The sequence below is a fragment of the Aquarana catesbeiana genome, linkage group LG12 (assembly GCF_042186555.1).
Source record: "Aquarana catesbeiana isolate 2022-GZ linkage group LG12, ASM4218655v1, whole genome shotgun sequence".
Classification (NCBI taxonomy): Eukaryota; Metazoa; Chordata; class Amphibia; order Anura; family Ranidae; genus Aquarana; species Aquarana catesbeiana.
This window is the reverse complement of record NC_133335.1, coordinates 48508724-48527936: the sequence shown is the minus strand read 5'-3', so window position 1 is coordinate 48527936 and position 19213 is coordinate 48508724. Positions and strand designations below refer to the sequence as shown.

Below are 19213 nucleotides of genomic sequence, written 5' to 3'. Positions count from 1 at the left end.
AACTTAGGTTTTGCTATGTTATAGGTAACATCCAGAAGTGTTAATTGTGCATAAACATTACCCTGAAAAATGTACCCTTTGTCTTGAATTTCTCCTAAAAAATAGCAGTGTGCTTCCTTATATGTGAGGGTGCTTAGTTACTCTTGTACCTGCAGCTTCATATCTGTATATCTGCTGTGTGAGATCCCAGGCACTGCTGCCTCTGACTGGTAGTCTCACTAGAATTGCAGCAAGATTTGAGGATATCATTACTGTACCACTAATTTTTCTCCTTGCTGGAAGCTCTGACATAGGGAAACAAAGCTCTGCCTGTACTGTATAAGGATGGCTGCCTCCATATAGAGAGACAAGGCATGGAAATTTAGTCATGGGGGAAAGGTCAGCTGGTGACCAATCCTTTGCTTCTGCCTGCCTTTTTTGAGGACATCTTTATAGCGTTCAGTTCCACTTTAAGGTAAATTTTTACCTGTCAGGGTGAAGCTTCGTTGAGCCCAATGTTTCCTAAACATTCAACCAAGGAGTCCATTCATCAGTGCCTATTAGTGTCCATCAGTATGTGTCAGTTTTTAAATAGCAAGATTCCGTGCTTTAAATAGTTATTAGATTTTAGGGAACCTATTGAAAACCGTTTAAAGTAAGTCATTATCAGTAAACTGTCAGATGATCCTCCTGTCCTTTTTTTAAAATAGCCTCTCTATTGCAAATACACACTCCAGATGATCAGAAGAATTTTCATACTGTCCTAGCTCTGCTTTTTCTGTATAGAATACATTGTGATGTTAGTTTACATGTGTAAAAATCAGCTGCGCACACACATTCACCGCTTCTGCTTTTTTTGTTTTTTTTTCAGGTGGACAAAGCTCTGCTGAGTTCAGTAAAGGACAGTATAGTTCAAGGATTCCAGTGGGGTACGAGAGAGGGGCCTCTCTGTGATGAACGTGAGTATTAGAACAAGGCGATAAAACCATATTCTAATTTTTTTTTTAATTATCCTATGTTCAGAATCTTTACTTTTGTGGACAAAAGGATGCAAAATGGTCTCTGGCAAGAATTAAGCATTCTTCTGATGTTATAGCTAGGGTAGGGATAAACAATGTTTATACACATTTACCATGCACAGTAGATAATTAGCACACTTGTTCACTACAGGGGAGTACTCTGTCTATGAAGATGTACATAAATTCCAAACAGGACAGACCTACCAGGAAGCTCTAAATCAGGGGTAGGCAACCTTGGCACTCTAGTTGTGGTAAAATTACAAATCCTATCATGCCTCTGGGAATAATGTCTGTGGCTGTCAGAATCTTGCAGTGTCTCATGAGACTTGTAGTTCCACAGCAGCTGGAGGGCCAGGTTCACCTACCCCCTGCTCTAGATAATGCTGTAACTGTTGATGCAATATTAAAGATTTCCTCTGGCTTGAACATTTTCCCTAAGAGTGTTTTGAAATATTTACCCAGTTACTAGACTTTAATAAGGGAAACTTTGCTTGTGCTGAACCTCATGCCTGAAAAGGACATTTCTGCATGCCTATATTGCTCATTAAAGTGTATTTATAGCGAGAACTTTTTATATTTATTTTATTTAGATTTGGGAATAGCTAAAGCCCCTTTCAGAGTATTATTGCTGCCTATGCCCCTAATGGGGATACTCACCCTCTTTATTACTTGATCATTACTTGGGCAGACAGGAAGTCTAGAATGTTACAGTTGTCAATGGAAGTAGAATAAGGAGAAAATCTTTCAATGAGGACACCTGTTTAGGTGACAACTAAGAGGAAGTTTCCTCTCACTTTAGTGAGCTTTCCCCCGACTTCCTGTTGTGTCTGAAGGTAAGACTGCTCAAAGGGACACAGACATAAAAATAAACTGATCGCTGTCAGCCACCTCCACTCTATCCAAAATCAAAAAAAGATATATAGATACATTTTAACCTAAATGCCAAGGGACTGGCTGCAGTTCTGGAGGTGTATCCTAATAAGGCCAAAGCCACTGTCTTAGGGGTTGAATAACTGCTTACAATAATACGATCAATTTTGTGCTTTTCTGAAATGCACCCTCTGTTATAGGGGTCGAACGATTATCGGGGGGGGTGGGGGGCGATATTCACATTTTTAAAAGTATCAGTATCGGTCAGAAACATAGCGATATTGCAGCAAGGAGTTGTACCGGGGTGATGCCTGCAGCTACAGGCATCACCCCGGTACTGTTCTTAGAGTGGACGGTCAGCTTTGTTGTAATAACCAATGCGGTTAAGCAGCCGCTCAGCCATTATCACAAGCAGCGGGAGGGGACGTCGTCCTGCCGCTCTGCCTGGGTTTCCCGTCCCACCAAGAGGCCCGAGCGACCAGCCGGCACGTCTGCCGGCTGGCCGGAGACCTGAACAAAGCCGGATCTCTGGTCTCGGATCTAGTAACCCAGAAGCGATGTCATGACATCACTTCCAGATTACTGGAATCCTACAGGCGCCAGTTTTGAAAAATAGAAAGTATTCAAAAACGCAGAACCCCCTCCCGCCGAGCATACGCAGTTGTGCGTACTCGGCTTTCCGGGGTTATACCGGGATGCAGCTGCAGGCATCATCCCGGTACCGTTGTTTAGAGCGGGCGATCGGCTATCCGAGTATAACAACGATGCGGCTAAAAGCCGCCTGGCTGTTATACCGGAGGAGCGGGAGGGGACGTTTTTTTTTTAAACACAATTTATAAATATAAAAATAAATAAGAAAAAAAAAAATTTTAAAGCGCCCCCGTCCCCGCGAGCTCACGCAGCAAAGAAAACGCATAGGGAAGTCGCTCCCCCATATGTAAACGGTGTTCAAATCACACATGTGAGGTATCGCCGCGATCGTCAGAGTGAGAGCAATAATTCTAACACTAGACCTCCTCTGTAACTCTGACCTGGTAACCGTAAAAAAAAAAATTAAAGCGTCGCCCATGGAAATTCTTAGGTACCGTAGTTTGTCGCCATTCCATGAGTGTGTGCAATTATAAAGCGTGACATGTTTGGTATCTATTTACTCAGCGTAACATTATCTTTCACTTTGTACAAAAAAATTGGGGTAACTTTACTGTTTGGGTTTTTTAAAATTCATGAAAATGTCCCTTTTCCCAAAAAATTGCGTTTAAAACACCGCTGCACAAATACTGTGTGATATAAAATATTGCAACAATCTCCATTTTATTCTCTAGATTCTCTACTAAAAAATATATGTAATGTTTTGGGGGTTCTAAGTAATTTTCTAGCAAAAAATATGGATTTTACCTTGTAAACACCAAATTTCAAAAATAGGCTTAGTCGTGAAAGGGTTAAAGACCCCGGATCCCTCCATAAAGAGTACCTGTCACTGCTTATTACTGTCACAAGGGATGTTTACATTCCTTGCAACAACAATAAAAGTGATTAAAAAAAACCTTCTTTCTGCCTGAAAGGCAGCCAAAAAATCAGTATCCGTGTCGGCGCTGAAAAAAACAATATTGGTCGACCCGTACTCTGTTACTCGCCTTTTGAATACACTCTTCCTTTGTCTCTCTCTCTCAGTGATCAGGAATGTGAAATTCAAGATCTTGGATGCTGTGATTGCACAGGAGCCTTTGCACCGCGGTGGGGGACAGATCATTCCTACAGCCCGCAGAGTGGTATACTCTGCCTTCCTTATGGTGAGCTCTTGTTTTGCATCTGCATATTGTAATCCCCTCCAAGCCATCATAAAGTTATACAAGTGGTTATTGTCCTATTTTATTCAGAAAATGCCCACATATATCACATTCCTCATGCTAATAGATTAAACAAGTTGTGCAGATTATTCAAAGCATAATACGTATGTGGACTTAATTTAGCCAAACAATCAAGAGCCTTTTTCTCAGATGCTTTGGAAGAGCCGGAAACACTTGTCGTTATATGCTTATTCTGACAAATTGATTGTCTTATGCTGTTAAAGCTTTTTCTCAGTGAGGGACATAGAACTGTAGGGTATTTGAATTGTATTTACAGATGGCACTGAGAGACCAGCCTCTGAGTGCATAGCCTCTCGCACCACCCTGCCAACTGGTGGGTAAAGCAACTTCTAGTTCTTGTATGCACCCACATGCTAAGAGCATTCACCTCCCATAATAAAGGTTTACTGCCAAAATAGAGGAAAAACTGACCCCTGCCTCTGATGATCATTACTTACACAAAAGGGCAGGGACAGCTTGACCACTTCAGTTGGGTCTGTTTATGAGGTCTCAAAGGATTTGTTCACACCATATGTGTATGAAAACTGCCTAGAATTCACTTGCAGAGACACGAGTTTACATCAGTTTTCATGCGCGTTTTAGTTTTTTTTTTATGCACATTGACATCAGTTTTTATGTCCGTCGGTTATGTGCCCTGTTCACCACAATGTTGATGTCATGTCAGCTTTTTTTTCCCATGCAGAAAACTGCATACACAATGCAGATTCCTGCACAGAAAAAATCTGCACATGATACCAATGTTGTGGCGTGAACAGGGCACATAGAGAACGATTGTTTCCTTTGAGCCCTTGTAGAACGCGTGCAGAAAAACTGATGTCTCTGTACATGGTGTGGCCTGACAGTCAGGAAGTTATAAAATATATTTAAGAGCTGTGTGTGTCCAGTCCTCTTCAGCACATCACAAGTGTCAGTTTTTTTTTTAAACATCTCTGCCATTAGATGGCCTTGAAGCATTTATAATGTGGGAGATGTGGATAATCTAGAAGGTTTATAGAATGCTTTAGTCTACTCTAATTGATTACTGTGGGCAACACATTTCTTAAGCACTTGAATACTGGAAACTTGGCACTTCAATTGTATCTGGCACTGTGTTGGTCTAAACGGAAAGAGATTCATGCCATAGCTACAGTAGGCTGTTAGGTTGACAAACCCCACCTTGCCCTGAAAGCACATTCACTGTAAATGTGAATGTGATTTGTTTAAAAAAAAAAAAAAAAAAAAAACGAGACCAGGCTCACTTAAACCTTCCAAATGGATGAAGAGTATGGAAGAACACCACAGTGGAAGCAGCTCCAGAAAACTCATATGAAACTTATGAGGAATTGTAATAAAAACACCAAAAAAGGAGCGCTCCTTTTTGGTGTTTTATATTCAGGCTTGTAGCTGTTCAGTAGATAGAGAGCTAAAGTCTAACTCTTTCTGTGGATCGCTAATTTTCTATTTGGACAATTGTTCCCTTGCTGATTTCACCTTGCATATGAAAGAGCAGGACCTTGTGATATGGGCTCACATCAGAGGGTGCCTGGCCACACACAGATATGGAAGAAGCTTCATAAGGACTGGGCCAGGCAGCATTGTGTGTCAGAATATACTTCTCTGAGTCCATGTCAGCTTCTTCCATCATGACAATAATGAAGATCAGGTACAGGAACTGGCAATTTTTATATTGAGGAACGAAAGAAACCTCAGTTAATGATGAGCAAGATAACAACATGATGCTTTTTCCTGCAGGCCACACCCCGTCTCATGGAGCCGTATTACTTTGTGGAAGTGCAAGCTCCAGCAGACTGTGTCTCTGCTGTGTATACTGTGCTGGCCAGGAGGAGGTGGGTGTCTGATACTTTTGTCTATATATCCAATAAATTCATTGTCCCTCTTTTATAAATTGTCTGGTTCTGTCTTACAGAGGCCACGTCACACAGGATGCCCCTATACCTGGATCCCCACTCTACACCATTAAAGCATTCATCCCTGCTATAGATTCTTTTGGTTTTGAGACAGATCTGCGCACACATACTCAGGGACAGGCCTTCTCCCTGTCTGTTTTCCATCACTGGCAGGTAAGTTGGGACCATACACACAGCAGACCATTCACTGTTATTTTTTTTTTTCAGCCAGCGGGCTGAAAGAAAGAAAGCTAGTAGATTCCTCTGTTTACACAAACAAGGTGAATGGAGGAATCTCCCTCGCCAAGATATTGTTTTCTGACAGTGCAATCCACAGCTGTCAGAATTCATTGATCGGTGTGTTCTGCAGCTACTGATCGAGAAAATTTTTCCAACAGTAATCAAACAATTTTCTGTTGAGCAGGAACTGCTACACACTGCTGAACTAGCTAAATCTTGATCAGGGTATCGCAAGCTTAAGTAATCTCAGTAGTACTCATTTTGGAATTCTGCACATTATGGTCAAACCTACTGATTTACTGTATTCCACTGCCAGATTGTGCCAGGTGACCCCTTGGACAAAAGCATCATCATCCGACCTCTGGAGCCCCAGCCAGCACCTCACCTCGCCAGGGAGTTCATGATTAAGACAAGGCGTAGAAAGGTACGTAAATTGTTTGGAGCACAATGACTGATTGTTTTATTACTCCTCTAATCTCAGCTTCAGTCTGACTTTGCTTTGTTTAAATGCTGTATGTGGTTTAAAGTGTAACTTTAGTATAATCAATGGTGTACAGGCAGGATTGTTATAGTGCCTCCTTCTCGCTGCTGAGCTTGCTATGGTGGCACTCGTGCATGCTCGCTACCGAGCCCCGCTCTGTGTCTCTATAAGACATACAGAGTTGGCTCAGCCCTATCCCCGCTCCCTCCTCACTGACTGATTGACAGCAGCAGGAGCCAATGGCTCTCTCTGCTCTGTCTGAACCAGTGAGAAGGGAGCGAGTCGGGAGAGCCGCTGCTCTTGTGCACATTGCTGGATCGAGATCCGGCTCATAAAGTGGGCTGCTGGGGGGAACTGCTTACAGAAGGTTTTTTACCTTAATGCCCCTAGAACCAATTTAATGCTGAAAAGGTATGCTATAACTCTTCTGCATTAACGTTTCTTACCTGCCTGTCCGCACTGCACACTGAGCTGTGCACACGCAGCTCAGTGTACAGTTTTGGCATCTGCCAAGAGGAATGCGTGCAATGAATGAGTGCATGCATGGGAGTGACATCATCTTGACCTGGCCAATTAAAGCAGTCAAAGATCAGGAACCTGAAGGAATACCGGCCGAAGATTTCAGCGGCCAGTGAGCGAGCTCCAGGACATCACATCACTGGAGTGGAGGTGAGTATAGTTCTGCTTTAACTTTTAATCTCCCTTGTCTCATCATTCACCAAAGAAGCTGCTTGTGCTGTTATTGGTAAATCTAAAAATAGTAAAGTTGTAAAAGGCAGACGTTTTTGCTTGCTAAAATTGTTCTTTCTCTTCCTGTCCCAAAAATATTACAGGGTGTAAGAACTGCAGCAATAAAATTCTAATTTCTTTATTCCTCTGTACACTTGGAAGGTGGATTCAGCTGCTGTGTGCAACAAGGACATTTCTTTAAGACCCCTTTCACACCAAGGCGTTTTTGCAGCATTTTAGTGCTAAAAATAACGCTCATAAAACGCTCATAATACGCTCCCCATGCATCTCAATGGACCCTTTCACACTGAGGCGTTGTGCTGGTGGGGCGTTGAGAAAAGTCCTGCAAGCAGCATCTTTGGAGCAGCTTTTGGGCATTGAAAAAAGCGCTTCAAAAACGCCCCTCTCCATTGAAATGAATTGAAAACGCTGTAAAAACGCCTATAATCCGCCCTGAGCTGTAGAAAAGTCACATGATCTCACAAAAAGGTAAACATTGCAAGCAGAAATGAGGGCATCTACAACAACAGGACTGAAATTGTGGGAAGGTCAGAATGATTAAACAGACCATCAAAGGGATTTGGGACTAGTGGGAGCGGGATTAGGGATTTGGGACTAGTGGGAACGGGATTAGGGTTAGGGATTTGGGACTAGTGGGAGCGGGATTAGGGATTTGGGACTAGTGGGAGCGGGATTAGGGTTAGGGATTTGGGACTAGTGGGAGCGGGATTAGGGATTTGGGACTAGTGGGAGCGGGATTAGGGTTAGGGATTTGGGACTAGTGGGAGCGGGATTAGGGTTAGGGATTTGGGACTAGTGGGAGCGGGGTTAGGGATGTGGGATTAGGATATAGATACTTACGTTGCAATGCTCATCCGAGTATAATTTTTGAACTTGTCTGGGTGCACTCTCAAGTCCTCGTATAGCAATGCCAATTGTCCAATTGAGGTGTGCGCTTGGAGGATGGGATGAACCCAATAGCGACGGTGCTGCTTCTGTTGGTGGATATGCTCCCAATAGAGTAGCACAAATAACAAAAACAGCTCCATGAACTCCATCTTCTTTATTTACCCTCTTTCACCTCAACGAGATACCAGGAAGTACACAGGAAGTGATGTAGGGAGGTGGAGTTGTTCTTTGACGCCAATGCTTCAATAACGCTTGAAAAACGCTGTTAAAACGCCTGCAGCGTTGCGTTAATTTTACCGCTAACGCCCCTAAAACGCTGTAAAAACGCGGTAATAACGCTATGGCGTTTTTAGGGCGTTTTTGAAGCGCCTTGGTGTGAAAGGGGTCTAAAAGCTGGAGTTTAATCTGGTTATATTTTGCTTTCCCTGGTTCCTCCTTCCCAGCCTCATTATTATGCTAATGACATTTTTTAATACAGTAGTACCTTGGATTACGAGCATAATCCGTTCCAGAAGAATGCTTGTAATCCAAAGCACTCGTATATCAAATCGAGTTTCCCCATAGGAATCAATAGAAACTCAGATAATTCGTTCCACAGCCACTGTTTGTCTATGTAGTACCGCATGTGGCCAGAGGTGGGGGGGGGGGGGCGCCAGAGACACTTGGAGACGCTCAGAAACACTTTCCGAGTGTCTCCGAGCAGCTCCGAAGGTCTCCAAGCATCACCAGTGTTCCCGCACCTCTGGCCAAATGCGGTACTGCACACCACAGAGGCTTGAATCCTGCTCGTTTTGTGAGACAACGCTCACAAGACAACGCTCGCGAACCGAGTCAGGATTTAAAATTAAAAAAAGGCTCATCTTGCAAAACGCTCATAAACCACATTACTCACAATCCGAGGTTCCACTGTATAACTTTTGTTTTCATTGCTTACCTTATGGTAGACCCATTGATGTCATGACTGGGATGCTGTGCTTCTCTATGCAATTCAGGCAGATCATGGCTAGTGGGAGGAGAGCCAGCGGTTTACACGACTTTGATAAGTCACATGACTTATCTCTATGCCTGGCTTTTTTTCCCTCACACAGACGGTTCATTTTACTAGCACGCCACTGGCTTCGAAGTACTAAGCTCATTTATGAAGCATGCCACTTAAAAAGTGCAGGTTTTTTTTTCATCTTGTTGTCTGGCCATATTTTGTTACATGTCAGCCAACTATTGACCATTTGTGATGACTTATTACACAGCACGTTAGTTACTCATATGCTGTCTCCATATTTCAGGGCCTGAGTGAAGACGTAAGCATCAGCAAGTTTTTCGACGATCCTATGTTGTTGGAGTTGGCCAAACAGGATGTGGTCCTGAATTATCCCATGTGAGCTTAAGAGGCAGCTGTCACCCCCAGATACCTGTCATTCTGAACCAACAACACCAGCCCGCCACAAACAACATTCCAGGACAGCCATTATTATTGCAGTGTAGTGAGTACTCACCATGGAACCCTCTGCAGCCCTGGACTTGTTCTCTCAGTGAGTCAGTAGAGCCCCCCCTGCTGGTTGTGCTTTTCACAGAACTATGACTTTTTTTACCATTGGAGCTCTTCTTGTGATGTGTACATACTGTTTATTTTTAGTTAATGAAATAAACTTTACAGATTGTTGGATTACTGTCTGAAAATCAATCTCTGCTCATAAAACACTAGGAGGCTTTATTTAAAGATCACTAAACATGGAAAGTATATACAGATTGCAAAACTCAAATGCCTATGTAAACATTTCAGAACTAAATATATTAGATGCAATTGTCACAATCCAAGGCAGATTTGCTTTCATACACAGTGGCATTCTTCTAAAGTTTCTCATGTAAACTTCTGTAGTAATATTGGTTTACTCGGTAATGCCCAGTCATAAGAGCTGATGTCTTGTATGCCCTCTCCTCCTCTTAGGGTTTTGTCAGTGAGGGGCAAAAGAAATTATTGGGGGAGATTTACTAGAATTGGAACACACAGAATCTGGTGGAGCTGTGCATAGTAATCAATTTAGCTTCTAGTTTTTACTCTCCGTTCACACCGATCACGACATTGTAATTGTGCTACTTCAGGTGCCACTTGGAAGACATCTGTGCTACTTCATCTACTTCGCACCTGAACTTGCAAAAAGTAGTGCAGGAACTAGTTTCAAAATCAGTGCGACTCTGAAGGAGTTGGAGTCGCACCAACCTCTTCCAATGCGGACAATAGGGTGCGATTTGTCATGCAATTTGAAACTGTTAAATCGAATGACAAGTCGCACCGGTGTGACCGGGGGCATATTGTCAAAGCTTAATGAACAAGCCGAAGTTAGAAGCTGATTGGTTACTATGCACAGCTGCACCAGATTCTGTGTGCTCCAGTTTTAACAAATTTCCCCCATTGTGTCAAAGGAGAGAAATTCAGTCAAGAAATCATCAGAAAACTTAATATATTGTACACCAGTTTGAAGTGACCCCCTATTTTTTTTTTATCAAATTATGCATACTTTTACCAAGGTTATTCTAACTGGTTCTGTGATATATTCAAACTCTCCTCTGGTGGTGGCAGTTGGCAGACTCTTACTGCTGCACTGAGGTGGGTTGAATGCAGCCTGTTGTCATTCATTCCAGAATATTGAGAAAATCTAGTAGTGGAAAAGAATTACTGTGTGCTGGGTGAGCACTAGATTAGGGATAGTAGTGCAGTAAAGGTTGTTTTTTTCATCCTGATGGTTTTTTATTATTTTAGAGAAAACTTGTCATTAAAGCGGAGTTCCACCCAAAAATTGAACTTTTGCTTTTCCGTTTCCTCCCCCCCTCCGGTGTCACATTTGGCACCTTTCAGGGGGGAGGGGGGAAGCAGATACCTGTATAATACAGGTATTTGCTCCCACTTCCAGCAATAGATCGCTGCAGATTCCGTGGCGATCTACGCCATGTCCGGCCCCTCCTCTGTCCCCCCTCCCCCGCTGTCTTGTGGGAGACACACAGATCCCAGAAGACAGCAGGGACCAGTGAGGAATGCGCAGCACGACTCGCGCATGCACAGTAGGGAATCGGGCTGTGAAGCCACAAGCCTTCACTTCCTGGTTCCCTTATTGAAGATGCCGGCGCCTCCACCTGGGAGCCGAGGGACAGATCGGCTTCGGGTGAGGACATCACGGGCGCCCTGAACTGGTAAGTGTTCTAATATTAAAAGTCGGCAGCTGCAGTATTTGTAGCTGCTGACTTTTACATTTTTTTTTTTTTTTTTTATGGCGGAACTCCACTTTAAAGACCAGGGATGCCAAATGTTTACCAACTTCTGCAATTGCTAGTTACCATGCATGTTATTCTAACCCTCTTGGTCACCAACTCAACACAACTATGCAGCTCAGAAGTCCCTGTCTGCATACTTATTCTAAGTCAGTGACCCAAACCATTGAATCAAGAGAGGCTGTATGTGCAGGCAGCCATGCACTGGGAACTTACCAAAGGAGAGATAAGCAGTAGTAGTCGTCTCCATATTTTCTCATGTTGAATTTCCTTAAATTTCTAGAGAAGTGCCTGCTGCTGAAGGCACAGACATGCTTTTGCGTCAGACTGGATTTACAATTTTATACAAGTCATTGGGAATGCAAAACTAGTTTGAAGCATGTGAAATGCAGGTCAGAAGGAAATCAATTGTAGGTCAAATGCATCCGACAATGAATTCAGAAGCATCTCAAACTGAAGCTAATGCTATCCACACAGGTCCTTACTGTCGATTTGTACTTCTACTGTGTGCAGTGTTTAAGTGCCATCTGTAATCATACAGCTCACAATTAAATTAGTCCTCAGCAAAAAAAATAAATATTCAGTACATCTCTGCAAGCAGTGTTGTCAAACCTGCCCAGGTACACCTCCCCCTCTTTTCATTTCAATAAAATAAAGGGAGGTGTTCTGTAGTCTAGCAGAGGAGAACCCAAGTGTGGTTGACCACAATGCTTAGGATTTAAAGTAGTAGTTCAGCTTAAAACTAACTCTAAATATACTGGCAGCCACATTCTAAGACTAATCTATCCACTGTAAAGAAAAAATCGCTATACATGCCTTTTCTGAAGCCGGTCCAGTTCCACGCTGAGCTGTCAGCGGCGGCTTCTGTGTTTTGAGGCGTGTGCAGAAGAGGCAGCCGCCAACAAAAGCCCCAATTCTATGGGTGACGTCACTTCCCAGACGTTGTCAGCTGTATCCTACACACAGCTTCTGCCAATGGAGACCGGACCGGCTTCAGAAAAGGTATATATACCGTTTTTTGCTTTACAGGTCTAGATAGGTTAGTCTTAGAATGTGGCTGGCAGTAGATTTAGAGATTTTAGTTTTAGGGTGAACTTCCATCTTAAGTGCAGCATTGTCAGCATCAGGAAGTTGGGAGCTCACATGATTTCTAGCACATCAACATGTATTTTTCTGTACTTACAGTGTTTGCAAAGAGGGCATGAAGTCTTTTCAGGCTTCACGTATCATCTGTCTGCGTTGTGGCAATTATATTTTTAGTCACATATGTCAGTGATCGCAAGTAAATCAGCATAGTCTCTCCATCCAAGATCATTGGATTGGATCCACTTTTCTGCATCTAACCAATATATCTTTCTCCAAAAGGGCAGTAAATCTGCAGTAAGGTACATTTATAGTCTTAATTTTTATTGCTGGTCAGCAAACACAGATCTTTGCTACATATCATTTTGGATAGCTGCAGTGTGTTAGAATGTACAATGGAGAAGGAGAAAATGATCTTTATGGTAAGTGTGTTGAATATATTTTGTTTTATATTCTAGCATTGCAAGACTGTAAATTGAGAGTAACCAATCAGATGAAAAATACAAGTGTTGGTTCCCCGTGATAGTTGGTTGTATAATCTATTCCTTGGTAGAGTTTCCTTCGATTCGTTGCATGGCCTCCCTCTCTGCCTTTTGCCGCTGTCTGTATTCCTTGTACATTGTGTAGGTTGTCCCTGGGGATAAGCAGAACAAATGTTGAATACAGCACATGCAAACACCCAACTGGGCTATGACAAAATCTGCCTAAGGTTATATGAATTAGATTTCCACAACAGTTATCTGTTGCAAAGTGTTTTAATACCAATTTGGCTACAAACCTGCAATGTAAAGCAGATCTTCTAATTGCAGCTAGACTGGCACAGCCATTAATGTCTAAACTGCTGGCAACAAAAGTGAGTACACCCCTAAGTGAAAATGTCCAAATTGGGCCCAATTAGCCATTTTCCCTCCCCGGTGTCATGTGACTCGTTAGTGTTACAAGGTCTCAGGTGTGAATGGGGAGCAGGTGTGTTAAATTAGGTGTTATCGCTCTCACTCTCTCATACTGGTCACTGGAAGTTCAACAGGACACCTCATGGCAAAGAACTGTTGCTCTACATAAAGATGGCCTAGGCTATAAGAAGATTGCCAAGACTCTGAAACTGAGCTGCAGCATGTTGGCCAAGACCATACAGGACAGGACAGGTTCCATTCGGAACAGGCCTCACCATGGTTGACCAAAGAAGTTGAGTACACATGCTCAGCGTCAGAGGTTGATCCCCTCCCTTCGGAGACTGGGCCACAGGGCATTATTCCAACATAACGACCTCAAAACACACCTCCAAGATGACCACTGCCTTGCTAAAGAAGCTGAGGGTAAAGGTGATGGACTGGCCAAGCATATCTCCAGACCTAAACCCTATTGAGCATCTGTGGAGCATCCTCAAATGGAAGGTGGAGGAGCACAAGGTCTCTAACATCCACCAGCTCCATGATGTCCTCATGGAGGAGTGGAAGAGGACTCCAGTGGCAACCTGTGAAGCTCTGGTGAACTCCATGCCCAAGAAGGTTAAGGCAGCGCTGGAAAATAATGGTGGCCACACAAAATATTGACACTTTGGGCCCAATTTGGACATTTTCACTTAGGGGTGTACTCACTTTTGTTGCCAGCGGTTTAGACATTAATGGCTGTGTGTTGAGTTATTTTGAGTGGACAGCAAATTTACACTGTTATACAAGCTGTACACTCACTACTTTACATTGTAGCAAAGTGTCATTTCTTCAGTGTTGTCACATGAAAAGATATAATAAAATATTTACAAAAATGTGAGGGGTGTACTCACTTTTGTGAGATACTGTGTGTGTGTGTGTGTGTGTGTGTTTTTAAATACACACACACACACACTCATTTTTGTTTCACTCTATAGCCCGCTATTGATTTCTAAATCTTGCAAAAGAGATGTAAACATTGCTTCCTTTAAAACATGGTCAAATATACAAGAAATCCAAGCATTCTCCCACCTGCTTGTGAAATTGGTTCACGGCTTTTCCCAGGCATTAGCATAGAGCCTAATGTTTCAAGCATTTTATCTATGGTAATCTAGTCAACAAGAATGCTGCTAATTGTCCATGGGGAAGAAGGGGTCCTCTGGCTCCAGGCCTCTGCACTACTTTAAAGCTTGCTCAGATCATTTATGCTATGTTTCCTTCCCTGTCTCTTAGTCTTATCTTCCCGGGACCCATGTCCTTGCTCCCAGCGCTGTAATCCCCTGACATTCCTTGGAATACAAGCTCATGCTTTATGCTTTTCTAGGAAAACCATCTCTAGAACCGCTTGGCCTGAGGGCTGCTGTATTGTCACATACACAAGAATATTTTCCTATAGTCAGCAAACCACACAATATACTTCTAAAACAATATTATACTTAGCCATATTGGTGTTTCTGAATTCCGACACGTTATAGATATCAAGATGCTAAATACAGGAAGGAATGTACATGTCATCGTTGCCAACACATCAGAAAATGAGATGTTCTTTATTTTTGGAGTGGGCAGAAACTGTAATGCCGTGTACACACGGTCGGACTTTTCGGCTACAAAAGTCAGACAGCCCGTCCGACAGACTTTCGACGGACTTTTGGCGGACTTGCGGCAGACTTTCTAACGAACGGACTTGCCTACATACGATCACACAAAAGTCCGACGGATTCGTACGTGATGACGTACACCGGACTAAAATAAGGAAGTTGATAGCCAGTAGCCAATAGCTGCCCTAGCGTGGGTTTTTGTCCGTCGGACTAGCACACAGACGAGCGGATTTCTGGGTCCGGCAGAGTTACGACGTAAAGATTTGAAGCATGTTCCAAATCTAAAGTCCGTCAGATTTGCGACTGGAAAAGTCTGCTGAAAGTCCGGGGAAGCCCACACACGATCGGATTGTCAGCCGGCTTTGGTCCGTCAGCGTCCGTCGGACTTTTGTAGACGAAAAGTCCGACCGTGTGTACGCGGCATAACACAGTCCTCTTCACACTAGCCCTCCATGTAACCCCAACCCTTCCTTAAAGCAAACCTGTGCTTTGTCCTGATTTCCTCTATCTCCTGCTTTGCCCTGTGGCTAACTGTGCAGCCAGAAACAACCTTGACTTGTTTACAAAGTCATTTTCCCAGCTTGAATAACACTGTTTTAGCCCTTTAATTATTATTACCCTTGAAGCCTATTAACACCATAATGCATTGTGCTGCAGTGTACATGTTTTTGTGTGTTGAGGCCTGTTGCATTAGACAGCCAATTAAAAATTAATGGGATGCAAACACACCTCAATGCATGAAAGAAATAGATCCTGCACATTTTTTTTCAAGGCAGGGCAATGCAATGCATACAGCAATATGCATTTGTGCAGTGGATCGTTGCATCTTGAATGAATGAATAACTTATATAGCGCTACGTATGCAAACTAAATCGCCTCAAGGCACTTTTGCCGCCAGTGTCCATCTGGGTCTTCAGAAGAGATGGGTCTTGAGCTTGCTGCAGATGTGTACTATAGGGGAACTAATAGATCAGACCTTTTCATCTTACTCACGCTCCATCTTTGCAAACAAAGCAAAGGTGAGCTGGTACTATACTGCGGTAATGCAGGGCGTCCAGCTGACCCAATGTGGAGATAGGCTTTGACTTTATCCTAACATATTACAGATCTAGACATATAGCTAGTAGTAGTTGCATTCAGCTGGACTTGTTCTGTAATTTTGAAAACTTTTGCCTAATGAAGCATTAGAACTGAAAAAATCTTCTCGGAGTGGTGAAATGTCTTCAACATTATAGAACATGTCCAGTTGAATGTGACTAACTACTATAGCTATATCATGATTAGGATAAATAAGAACCTTCACAGACATACAGTATATGCCTGTGCATTGTACTCGGCTCTATTTCTTGTTACAGATGGGTTGGCGGGAGGTAGCGCTGGATCGCAAGGATAAATTCAATTGTACAATAATGCTGTTGGATTACATTAAATAGGCTACTTCCAGATCATAGGGGGCTTTTTTTGGCACCTCAGATATAATTCTAAGCTGATAGAGGAGTCCATTTTTAATAAATTGAAAATGATACTATATGACAAAAGTATGTGGAAACCTCTCCAAATATTTGCGTTTAGGTGTAAAAAAGCAGATCCATAACTTTGGTTTGACGTAGAGTAACGCGAATGTCCTGAACTCAACTCTACTGAACACTTTTAAGATGAATTGAAATGCAGATTGTGAGTCAAGTTTCTCCAACATCACTACCTGATCTCACATATGGACAGGTCAAGCCTTTGGAAAATGCCAGTTGAGAGAAGTGGAGACTGTTATAGTCACATAAGGGGTCACCTCTATCTAAGGCTCCATTCACATCAATGCGTCTTTTTTTTCATGCTTTTTGCATTACATTTTTTTTAACATGGGTTCCTATAGAACATGTTCACATCAATGCATTTTTGTGCCTCTGCGTTTTTGGAAAGGGTCAGGGACTTTTTAAAATGCAAAACGGTGCTGTTTTTGTTTCAATAGACTTCAATGGAGAAGCTGCAGAAAAGCATGTAGTACGTTTTTACAGCAATTTGCGCTTTTTAATCTGCATAACAACAATTTTTTCCCAAAAACAAGCATAAAAAATGCAAATTGCTGTAAAAAAAAAACACAAAAAAGCACTGCAGAAACGCTCAAAAGCAAACTGCATTGATGTGAGTGAAGCCTTAATGTCCATAGTTTTGGAGTGGTATGTCCAAGAAGCTCATATATTGTACTGTAGGTTTAAAACCCCTTCCCGCCGACCGTACGCAGATATGCGTACTCAGCTTTCCGGGTTATACCGGGATGATGCCCGCAGCTGCAGGCATCATCCCGGTACCGTTGTTTAGAGCGGGCGATCGGCTACCCGTATATAACAACCGATGCGGGTAAAAGTCGCCCGGCTGTTATACCGGAGGAGCGGGAGGGGACATCCCCCCCTCCCGCCGCCTCACGCCGCTCTTACTGGGCCTCCCGTGCGATCGGGAAGCCCGGTGTCCAATCGGCTGTCTCCGGCGGCTGTGGGCGGGCTGGAATGAAGCCGTGGGCGGCTTCGTTCCAGCCTTCTCAATGTAAATGCGGAAGCGACGTCACTTCCCGTTTACTCGGCTGCCAATGGCGCCGAATTAAAAAATATATACAGTGTTCAGAATCGCCGTTTTCGGCGATCTGAATACTTTGAAGTGCAGAGGAGGGATCGGAGGTCTTTTAGACCCCCGATCCCTCCATAAAGAGTACCTGTCACCACCTATTACTGTCACAAGGGATGTTTACATTCCTTGTGACAGCAATAAAAGTAAAAAAAAAAACATTTTTTTTTAAAAACACAATTTATAAGTCTAAAAATAAATGAAAAAAAAAAAAAAATTTTTTAAAGCGCCCCCGTCCCCGCGAGCTCGCGCAGCGAGGAAACCGCATACGGAAGTCACGCCCGCATATGTAATCGGTGTTCAAATCACACATGTGAGGTATCGCCGCGATCGTCAGAGCGAGAGCAATAATTCTAGCCCTAGACCTCCTCTGTAACTCTAACCTGGTAACCGTAAAAAAAATTTAAAGCATCGCCTATGGAAATTCATAGCTACCATAGTTTGTCGCCATTCCACGAGTGCGTGCAATTATAAAGCGTGACATGTTTGTTATCTATTTACTTGGCGTAACATCATCTTTCACATTATACAAAAAATTGGGGTAACTTTACTGTTTGGATTTTTTAAAATTCATGGAAGTGTCCCTTTTCCAAAAATTTGCATTTAAAACACCGCTGCACAAATACCGTGTGATATAAAATATTGCAACAATCTCCATTTTATTCTCTAGATTCTCTGCTAAAAAATATATATATAATGTTTGGGGGTTCTAAGTAATTTTCTAGCAAAAAATATGGATTTTAACTTGTAAACACCACATTTCAAAAATAGGCTTAGTCATGAAAGGGTTAATGGTCAGGTGTCCACAAATGTTTTGATCATATAGTGAATGGCAATTGATTGTGGTTCTTTATTTGGGCCCTTGAACTACATTGGTATCTTTCTCTATATTTAAAGTGGTTCTAAAGCTTTTTTTACCTTCATGCATTCTATGCATAAAGGTAAAAAAAACCTTCAGTGTGCAGCTCTCCCCTATACTTACCTTAGCCTGATCTTGATCCAATGATGTGCATGAGAGCCGAGGCTCCCCTGGGTTTCTCGCTTTTCATTGGCTGAGATGCAACCAGTAAGGAGGGGGCAGGGCTGGGCCGCGCTCTCTGTGTCTTATGGACACAGAGAGGCGGCGCGGGAGCGAGCACACATGAGTGCCACCATAGCAAATGGCTTGCTATGGGGACACTCAGCAAGGGGGAGGGGCAAAGACTGCTGGCAGGGGACATGAGAAGAGGAGGATTGGAGCTGCTCTGTGCAAAACTATTGCACAGGGCTGGTAAGTATGACATGTTTGTTGTTTAAAAAAAAATACTTTACAAACACTTTAATACATAAATAAAGTGAAACAATCAGCGCTACCTGGTATCCTAAAACACAAACCAACTAAATCAGTGACCTGTATACTAAAACATACATAAATCTCAATAATAATAATTTAAATAATAATGAATAATAATAATAATATGAAATCTAAAAATATGAAATAGCTGCTGTACACCTATCAGCAATTCACGACACCAAACAAATAGAAAATTGCATATATGAATGGTGCAGCGATATTCTCATAAAATCTGCTCCACTGTGCATACAATGTATTGCACTAAATTAATCTGTGACAAAAATTGAAACGTACAATAAAATGAACATATAATCAAAGTCTTTGTAATGTGTATTAATCCGCTGCTTGTGCTCCTCAACAATCTTCTAATATAAAGCATGTGTTTCCACCACCAGGTGAATTGTGCTTT

General features: G+C 42.6%; 2 protein-coding genes across 2 annotated transcripts in view; one reads left to right on the top strand and one right to left on the bottom strand.

The window, feature by feature from the left end:
* Positions 1 to 9649, top strand: part of EFTUD2 (elongation factor Tu GTP binding domain containing 2) — a 57095-nt gene extending 47446 nt beyond the window's left edge. Inside the window, exons 23-28 of the mRNA XM_073607719.1 lie at positions 851 to 938; positions 3540 to 3658; positions 5468 to 5562; positions 5643 to 5796; positions 6179 to 6286; positions 9265 to 9649. Of these exons, the coding sequence (XP_073463820.1) occupies positions 851 to 938; positions 3540 to 3658; positions 5468 to 5562; positions 5643 to 5796; positions 6179 to 6286; positions 9265 to 9360 (660 nt within the window). The 3' untranslated portion in view covers positions 9361 to 9649. The remainder of the gene's footprint in view (positions 1 to 850; positions 939 to 3539; positions 3659 to 5467; positions 5563 to 5642; positions 5797 to 6178; positions 6287 to 9264) is intronic.
* A 20-nt stretch (positions 9650 to 9669) lies between these two features.
* HIGD1B (HIG1 hypoxia inducible domain family member 1B) overlaps positions 9670 to 19213 on the bottom strand; it is a 32868-nt gene continuing 23324 nt past the window's right edge. Inside the window, exon 4 of the mRNA XM_073607722.1 lies at positions 9670 to 12962. Coding sequence (XP_073463823.1) covers positions 12868 to 12962 — 95 coding nt within the window. The 3' untranslated portion in view covers positions 9670 to 12867. The remainder of the gene's footprint in view (positions 12963 to 19213) is intronic.